General features: G+C 41.9%; 1 protein-coding gene across 1 annotated transcript; it reads right to left on the bottom strand.

The window, feature by feature from the left end:
• Positions 1-637: 637 nt before the first annotated feature.
• On the bottom strand, positions 638-958 carry LOC134391768 (U6 snRNA-associated Sm-like protein LSm6). Its single transcript, XM_063115715.1, has one exon. The coding sequence runs from the start codon at positions 956-958 to the stop codon at positions 638-640; it is 321 nt and encodes a 106-aa protein (XP_062971785.1).
• Positions 959-9,944: the final 8,986 nt, after the last annotated feature.

The following is a 9,944-nucleotide window of genomic DNA, read 5'->3' as shown; positions in this document are numbered from 1 at the left end:
TAATTTTTACGGCCTTTTTGTTTGAAATGTTGCTGGCTCTTTAATGTTTTGTTTTCCATATTTAAGGAACACCTTTTTTCTTATAAGCTATCTGTAACTTGAAGCAATTTGGTAAAGTATACCTCCGTGAACAAAGATGAAACATTTACTTTTTTATCCCTACCTGATTCCTTCAGAATTCAGAAATCTTTGTGGATTATTCTTATGTTCATGGTAATATATTTATTTGCATAAGTTCAATAAGTATTTATTCTCCTTGTAACAAGACACAACTGGAAACATTGTTTATATTAAAAAGTCTTTGACTGGAATGTCATATTTCAGGATGATGTACGTAAAATCAGGTAAGACTGGACAGTTTTAAAGAACTAAGTTTGGCTTTATAGAGCCAATGCTTACAACACCCCTTAGAATACTTGCCTGGTGTGTGGCTTATAGGATTCCTAACCTTACAGGTGAGTAAGAAGGTCACTTCCTTTGTTAGTCCATCTCTGTTGCTCATCACAAAATATCTGAAATGGGGTAATTTATTTGTTTGTTTTGTGAAAGAACTCTTTACAATTAAATCCACAATTTTATGCATTTACCTTACTAATATGTCAGTGAAAAACCCCAACTATAATGAAAACAGGACAAATTACATCATAAAAGAACCAAAAAACAGAAAAAAAAATTCATAAGAAATATATCCAACTATGAAAAGTATTGTTCCCTTGGTGTCTTTTCTCTTCCGTGTACTTATGTACGACACATTGTTTCCTCGGATAAATGCATCCCCATGCTTATCCTGCAGTTGTCCTTTTACATGCTCTTCTGTCTGCCCCAGAGCTGTATTCACGTAGCCACCCAGGCAAGCCAGGACCTCTTGATAATCCACTCCACAACTTAATTTTACCACAACTGGACATCCGATAATTTGCTTTAGGAAGTCACTAGGGGTTTGCTTCCACAGACTCATTTTCACCAGCTTGGGAGGCAGGAAACCTGAGTTCCAATCCCAGCTATGAAACTTAATTAGCTGTGTGACTTGGATAACTCATCACTTCACCTCTCGTGGCCCCATGTTCCTTATCTTGCTGCCAGGTTCCAGAACCCTCACCCCAGGTGCCCCACAAGCCCGGCCTCTGGGGACAATCACAGTGAAAAGCAAAACTGCTGAGGCGGCCGCCAGAACTAGGTAATTCATAAGAAAGAGAAATGTATTGCCTACAGTTTCAGAGACTAGGAAGTCCATAGTCCAGGAAACACATCTGGTGAGGTGACTCTGCAGCGACGCGGGGTGTCACACGATGGGAGTGGTGAGCAGAGGGAGTAGCTTCCTCATTCACTGTCCTTTTAAAGCCACCAGAACCACTCCCATTACTCCAAGAATGGGTCAATCCATCCAGGAGGGCACTATCCTCACAATCCAATCACCTCTTCAAGGCCCCACCGTTCAGTTACTGCAGCAGGATTTCCCACCCTCAACAGTTACAGTGGGGATTAAGCTTCAATGAGTTTGGGAGGACGTTTAATCCACTGTACTTCCTTATAGGCCCAGGAATCTTAAAATATTTGGGGGACCTTGAAAAGAGAAGAATTCACCCAAATCTGTAGGTGTTGCTGGCGAAGTCTCATGGTGAGTCCTTGGATTGGCTTCATACACTTCATAGGTTTTTAAAAGACTAATCTGAGATTCTTTATTAAAAGTTCCAACAAATAGGGGCCAGCCCCATGGCTAACTCAGGAGAGTGCGGCGCTGGTAGCACCGAGGCCGCGGGTTCGGATCCTGTATAGGGATGGCCGGTGCGCTCACTGGCTGAGCGTGGTGCGGACCACACCAGGCCAAGGGTTGCGATCCCCTTGCCGGTCAAAAAATAAAAAATATATAAAAAAAATTCCAACAAATAGGGCTGACAGGTTAGCTCAGTGGGTTAGAGCACGGTGCTGATAATACCAAGGTCCAGGGTTCAATCCCTGTACTGGCCAGCACCTACCCCCCGAAAAAAGAAAAAATTCCAACAAAGAGGACTTAAAAACAGTCTATATTCTTGCTGTATTTATATAAATAATCTTGCCAAATTTAATGACATTAGACTTATTTTGCAAACAAAAGTAGTCTTACTTTGTGAACAAAAGTAGTCTTACTTGGATTATCACTGGGAGAAAGGGTCATGGATGATTAGAGAGAAACATTCTGCTTCAGTGGAAAACGATGGCACTCCCTTGTGGACTGTCAAAGTCTAGCCTGACTTTCAGCTTTTCGTTTGTTTTTTTAACCTCTTTGTAAACTGGCCCTTGCCACTTTTTGCTTTTTGTCAGTAATTAACATTTTCAATTTTTTCTCTCACCCTCCTGATTTGGTGCCACTGAGAACTAAAATCTGACTGCCCATATCTGTATTGGCACTATTTTTAAAAAGCCCTGTAAGCTGAAACTGGATTCTTCCATGCTCTGCTCTGAGAAATAAACATGACTGTGACACTGTATATGCCATCAACAGAGACATTCAAACTACAAACCAGGAAATTTGTCAGATTGTCTTCTCTCCGCCGTCTAAAGATGCTTTGAGCCCAATACCCAGAAAGCTTCTCAACTGATTGCCTTCTAGATTCAAACACTGGGTTTGTAATTTGTTCTATCCATTAACCTTTGGTTTTCTTTTGTTTCCATAAAAATGTCCCTTATTAAATGCCTGATTGCTAGCACCATAGAGAGTTCTAACACAAGTGGGCACCCTACTCTCACTGACAACACCAACTCCTGAAATGAGACTCAGCTGTCTAAGCAGACTGACCTATTCCCAGGACTGAGAGACTGATTCAATGAGATGGGGCAATGTGTTTAAATTTGCCCTTTTCTTCTTACTCATCTTTGGGCCAATCTATGGTTTCTTCCTCTTTTGCAGATCTCTGATCTTGCAATGGCTAACCTGAATTTCTCTGTACAGCTACCAGGTCTGCTTGTAAAAGGGTGGGACAAAGAGTTCCAGAATATGACACTCCAAAATATGCCTTTTTGGCATATGGATTATTTTGAGCTAAGAGCAGTGGAGGTCCAGCAGACACAAGAAAAGCTCTTCGTTAACTGCCTGAAAGTAAAGTATACATTTCCCCGATAGTAAAGGAAATTTAAATTTATAAAGGAAATTTTCCATTTGTAAAGGAAGAGGACTGCTCCTGGAGATAACTCATCACCTGAGACACTCTTATCTGCATAACAGGACAAACTTTATTTACCATACATTTCCTCCCTTTTCTTTCCCATGACTTGTCTCCCCTAACCAGAAGCCCAAAACCCCTTTTCATTTGTTTAGCATTAACTGGTGTATAAGCCTCAGTTATCTGACCTCCTTCTTTTCTTTGTGAAACTCCTGCATGTGTTACATTATTCAGCTGATTTTTCTCTTGTTAATCTGTCTCTTGTCAGTTTAATTTTTAGGATCTCAGCCAGAGAACCTAAGAGGATAGAGGGAAATAGTTATTTTCCTCCCCTAGAAAACCTACATGCAAACTAGGGAATTTTCCAAAGAACTTGCCATTTAAGGGTTCAGCAAAAGTTTTTCTAGAAAGAAAAATGAACAAAGATTGTGACACAGGCTTTTTTACTTCAGAAGAGGGTGGATCTCAGGCCTGGTACTGCTGCAATACTACAGGATTTATACCAAAAATTATTGTGTAAATACACTGAAAAGATTAACAGAGAGAAGTAGCAGAATTGCATTTGAGATCTTGACCAGTGCCAAAACAACTGGGAGTGAATAAAATAGACAGTTTAAACTTTAAAGAAACAATGAGATATGTGCATAATTAGCATGTGAATTCAGAATGAGGTGCTTGTCTTAGCTCTAATGGGCTGCATCACTTTGGGGCAAACACTTCAATTTTCTATGATTCAGTTTCCTCAACTGCAAAGTGAGGGGCTTGGGTGATTTTCGATGTATTATCTTCAGACCAGAAACATTAGCATCCCCAGGGAACTTGTTAGAAATGCAAACTCTTATTCCCCATCCTAGACTTACTGAGTCAGAAACTCAGGGTAAGACCCTTGAATCTATGTTTTAGCCAACTTTCTTGATGGAAACCAGCAGTTTGAGAACCACTGAACAAGTCACCAGGCAGATATCTTTGCGTTCCTTATAGCTGTAAACACCCTTAATTCTAAGCTAAAGAGGAAAGATACCTGAGTTGCCCTAGTATTTGGCATGAACGTTTTTTAAAAGATTTTCAACAGGACATGATTATTTATTTTGAGTGGTACAAGTGTTTGGTTAGCCATTCAATTTTACAAGATGTGAGAACCCTATGCACACATACAAGGAGCTTTCCAAGTATAAAATGAAGTTCGTTGAAACAAAGTTAAAGACCACAGGTGGTAAGATAAGGACAGTCACCTATGCAGTGGTAGTAACCTCCATATGGGCTCAGAAAACAATACCCCAAAGTATGGTACTTTGGCATGCTGAGTGCTTTAAACTAAAGGAGATCAGAAGGCCTCAGAAGCAAAGTCTCTCAGACCTTTTCCTGCCTTCCTGTCTCCTGCTGTCCTTTCTCCCCCAAGGCAGGTGTATTAGTTTGTTTCTGTTGCTTATAATACCTGGAACTAGGTAATTTATAAGAAAAGGAAAATTATTGCTTACAGTTTCAGAGATTAGGAAGTCCAAAGTGCAGGGAACACATCTGGTGGGGGTCTTGGTGGTGGCAACAGTGACCAGGGGTCTCACATGGCAGAAAATGGTGGAGGAGAGAGAGGGACAGACTCTTCATGCTCCCCTTTTAAAGCCCTCAGAACCACGCCCCTGACCACCACTATCAAGCAGTTCACTACAGCATGCGCCTGTAGTCTAACCACCAACCACCTCCCCAAGGCCTCACCTTTCAATTACGGTAATAGGATTTTCTACTCTCCCAACAGTCACAGTCAGGGCCACATTTCTAATACGTAAAACTTGGGGGACACAATCCAAACTTCAGTGAGTTTGTGGGGGACATTCAATCCACTACAGCAGGGCATTGAAATTAAAATTACCCTTTCCCGAAGGTAGGTCATAGAAACTAGAACCCCTCTCCGAAAAGATTACTCTAACCTTCCCCTGCCTTTTTAAAGAGATGATCGTAAAGAAATTCTCTGACCTATCTTGTCTGATCATAGGTCATAAAACTTTTTATCCAGAAAGGGTCCTGCCCTGTACCCAGGAGGAAAGAATGCCACACAGAGAGACAAAGAACAATCTGAATAGACAGGCCTTGCTGGGTTTCCACTCTCAATCTGTTAGTATTAGATCAGACCCTTTTTGTCCAATCACATTTCTACATGACCGGTCATTCTTCATTGAACCTAAGCACAAAAATAGACAGTTTTCTCTGAGTCTCATTTCTGAAGGTTCCTGTGTCATATAAAACTTCGATTAAGTAAATCTGTTATGCTTTCTCTTGTTAACCTGTCTTTTGTCATAGGAGTGTTGGCAATGACACTTACGATGGGGAGGAAAGGAGTCCTACCTTTTCCACCCCTGCAAGGGTACACACATACTGGGACTTGTTCCATGTACATGCAACCAAAGAAAGAAAGGTCCCTCCCTTTCAGTGCTAAAAGCTCTATAGTTTTTTTTAATACACTTATAGTTTCAGTTAATGGACTACTTCACATTAACATTGGTTATATTAAAAATAAATAAATAAAATCTTCAAGGCGCATTAGAAGTTTTAGTGCTATCACAGAGCTCAAAAGCAAAGCAACTTTATAATCAACTTCTCTTTGTCTAGGCATAGCTGAAGATAAATAAGGCTGCAAAACTGAGAGATTCAAATTTGATTTGTATAGCGTCCCCTTTTTGGCCTCCCCGTTTCACTTTCAGGGGCCTGCTCTTAACTTCTTCTCCTTGTCAGTCACGTATGTTTGTTAATGTATTGATTGTAAACACTTGAGTATGAATAAACTTCACAGTGTGCTATTTAACCTGGGCATTTTAATTTTGTTTTTCATAGTGAATTCTAGAATGGTAGGTCCTGTCCTCTGTAAAAGGAGCTCCAGGTATCACCTAACAGGGAAATTTTTGAACGGAGCAGAAAAGCCACTGATAGAGTTTGGATATGTTGCCCCACCAAAACTCATGGAAATCTGATCCCCAATGTGGCAGTGCTGGAAGCTGTTTGAGTCATGGGGGCAGATCCCCCATGAATGGATTAATGCTCTCCCTGGGTGGGGGGATTAATGAGTGAGTTCTCGCTCTATTAGTTCCCGCGATGACTGATTGCTTAAAGGACCCTGGCACCTTCTCTCTCTCTCTTGCTTCCTCTCGCCATGTGATCTGCTTGTACCCGCCAGCTCTCTGCCACTTTCCACCATGAGTAGAAGCAGCCTGAGGCCCATGCCAGAAGCAGCTGTCCCAGAATCGTAAGCCAAATAAACCTCTTTCCTTTATAAATTACCCAGACTCTGGTATTTCTGTTATAGCAACACAAATGGACTAATACAGCCACCAAGGTCAGTAAGAAGTGCTCTGAAAGTAGATCTGACTTATTGATCTTCTTAACATAATTGGGAGTGGGGGGCGGGGGGCGGGGGGCGTAGCAGGGAGGTGGACTAGTAGGGGTGGTGAATGGGGAAAGCAGTCCAGCAACCTGTGGTTAAATTAATAGAGGCCACACTGGCCTCTTTGCTAAGGAACTTTCTCCCACAGGAAGGACAACCTGCCAGTTGGCTAGGCAAAACAGTCACGAAATCTGTCTGGAGTTTCTTCCAGGACTGAAGCCTTCCTGCCCTACAGGGTAGCTGTCTCCCCTCCTCCCTGCTTCTCTGCTCCATCTTTTCATGCATGAGTGCAGATCAGCTCTTTTCTCTCTCCCTGCCGATCATAATCCATCCTCCATCCCAGGAGCCAGGGCTGCAGTCGGTGCTGCAGGTTGCGCCCTACACAAAAGGGGCCACCCAGTGCTGCCCTGAGGAGCAGGTGGATGGAGGCTGAAGTCACCAACCCTGTGCCAGAGGGCTTGTCTTCCAACTCACACAAAGGTGACGAGCTAGCTGTGACCATGCCAGTAACCCTTGCTTTGAATTTTGGGGCACATCTGACACTACAGTGGTTCTCTTAAAGAAACTCCTCTTAACATACTCTCTAGATTAACCCATGCTTCTTGTTTCCTCTGCAAAACAGAGTGACAGGAGCCTGCGGCACAGCCAAGCGGGCACTTGATGGGGTGCTCTGGACACCTCCATTCCTCCAGTTATGTTCTATTTAGATCAAGTGTCCCTATTAGTTTCCAGACTGAATTCTGCCAGTTGTATTTGTTATTTTAATTATCCAAGTTAATTAACTATTGAATAAACTAGTGACATACTGTAAAAAGAAAGAGGGTTGGGGTTTCTTTGAAAACTAAGCTCAACACTTTGTAAAGATTGGAATAGGGTAAGTACTAGAAATAGCTTTCGATTTAGTTGTGGGAAGGCAGCTATAAAAAGTTGGCAAAAGAAAAATGCAAAGTCTAAGATTATGCGCTTTAATTGCTTTATATGTGTTTTGAAGTCCTTGATTCACTTTTTAAAAACTCAAGCTAGACATGAATTATAGGTGTAGTTTATGAAAAAAAGATGTCACTATAATCTGCAGACCCATGCTAAAAAAACAAACAAAAATTATATATATATATATTTAAAAGCATTGGCCCTGCACCAAAAAACATATATTTAGATGTTTTAAGATAAACCACAACATTTAAGATATGTTTGTGCTCTTTTAATCAATTTTTCCAATTAATCAACTGTCAGCTAATACCCAGTCCAGATCATGTCATATAAGAAGACTGCTACAGTATTTCATTTATTGCCTAATGAGAGTGGTGCATAGTAGCCCCTCACCCTTTGCGATGACTTTCCATGCAACTTGAAGTGCCCTATATTATGTTTACCTTTGGTAACAGTATTTCTGACAACAGAGCAAGACTGTATCACCTGAGAAAAGAGTCATTCTCAATAAGAGCTGTACAATCATATCTAGGCCAATTCAAAATATTTTTAAAAAGCTCTTTTGGGCCGAGCCCGTGGCGCACTCGGTAGAGTGCTGCGCTGGGAGCGTGGCGACGCTCCCGCCGCGGGTTCGGATCCTATATAGGAATGACCAGTGCACTCACTGGCTGAGTGCCGGTCATGAAAAAACGACAAAAAAAAAAAAAAAAAAAAAGCTCTTTTAAGCCCAATTTGACTATATGAAATATGCTTTACTATAGATCAACACAGGGCACACATTCTGCCTGGCAACCACCAAATCAATATTTGGCACCTCTGCTGGGAATTTTGTAAACCTTGCCTTTTAAGTTCAAACTAAGAGGCAAGTAATGTATTCACTTCTTTAAAGAAAAAAAAAACTGGATATAACAAACTCAGACCTTTTCTTAGAAAGGATGATTTAATGTGAGATTAATTATTCATTAAGGGAGGAAGGAAGAAGACTGGAAAAGAAGTTTTGTTTCATCATTTCCCTACCATTTGGAATCAAAGTGTTGTGTAATTTTGGAACCAGGAAGAAACTTAGAAGTCAGCAAGTTATGCCTTTATCTGATGGCAGAAATTTCTTCTTCAGACCAAACAGTTCCCCACTCTGTTTTGTCACCACCAAAATGAGATGTCCCCACTCTGGGAAGGTACATGCTTCACTACTGAAATGTTCAATTTAGAAAATTCTTTCTCATAGTGACTTCTATTCTGCCATTTTATCACCTTCACTTTTGGATATTAGTTCTGAAATTTGCAGATATGAACATTTCCATACTTGCAAATTTTGATGAAACTTGGTATATTTAACCTGGGAAAACAAGAGTGTGTGTGTGTGTGTGTGTGTGTGTGTGTGTGTGTGTGTGTGTGTGTGTGTGTGTGTGTTTTAGATTGATTGGTGCTAAGAGTAATAAGCTGCTCAGTATAAGGAAAAACTATCAGTTCAGCAATTAAAAAATGAGAAGGTTTTCTTTAAAAAGTAGTGAGCTCAAATGTTCTAGCAGAGAGCAGTGATTCTTCACTGGGAGGTCTTTAGGATGGGATTCCTGTACTAGATAGAAAGGTAGGATAAGAAATCTCTAAAATTCTGAAAGTAGGCTTCCAGTCAAGATGGTGGAATAGATGGTCCCCAGCGTCACTCTCTCCCACAAATCAACCAATTTACAACCATAAAAAAGCAACAACAGCGAAGCTGGGGCCACTAGAGCTCTGGGGAAGAGGAGGAGAGACCTATGGAGTGCATGAAGGTGGGAGAAGCCACAATGAGAGAAAGAAAAAACTGCTCCCAACATTTCGAATCCCAGCTGCTTCCAGGCTGGAGTTGCTGAGCACACAGAGCAGGAGATGACAAAAGCTGCAGCTGTGCCCTCTGTGCCCTTTGGATGGAGTTGCTTGGAGGCAGCAGAGGAGACGAGGGCCTTGGTGGCCCCCAGGCCAGCAAGACCACTAATAGGGTTCCCATGGACCCACATAGGAGCAAGGAGCCACAACAACTGAAAAAAAGGAACCGCTCAGAGGCCCGTGAGTTATCACAAGGGACCTGAGCATGGCCTGTCCCATGGGAAGTGTTTGCAGCACAGGAAGTGGGAGAGACGGGCCCACTGGGGGAACACTGGGGCATAGCAAGGACAGCTGATCTGCCCCCCAATCAGTGTAGGACCACTTAGAGGAGACTGGTCAAGAATATAGAATTGCAGGGGGTGCAGTTTGATGAAAAGACTCAGGCCCAGACCAGAGTTTCTACACAACCCAAGTGCACTGGATTTCACTAGACCTGGAAGTACCTATAAAGTCAACCATTAAAACCTGAGCTGCACAAAAAGCCTTCCCCAGGGAATCAGCAGCAAAGCAGCAATTTAGCTCAACCACAGAGCTCAAGTACTGGTCCCTACAGGAATCTCCCCAATTTTAGAAGTAAGCAAAGGACAACAAATTCGTTCCAACGCAGAGTTTAAGTGGTGGGAACAGTGAATAAT

The sequence above is a fragment of the Cynocephalus volans genome, chromosome 12 (genome assembly GCF_027409185.1).
Source record: "Cynocephalus volans isolate mCynVol1 chromosome 12, mCynVol1.pri, whole genome shotgun sequence".
Lineage (NCBI taxonomy): Eukaryota > Metazoa > Chordata > Mammalia > Dermoptera > Cynocephalidae > Cynocephalus > Cynocephalus volans.
The sequence above is the reverse complement of the archived record's forward strand: the minus strand, read 5'-3'. Positions and strand labels throughout refer to the sequence as shown.

Coding starts and splice junctions, on each gene's coding strand:
- LOC134391768 (XM_063115715.1), bottom strand. CDS start 958: ATGAGTCTGTGGAAGCAAACCCCTAGTGACTTCCTAAAGCAAATTATC.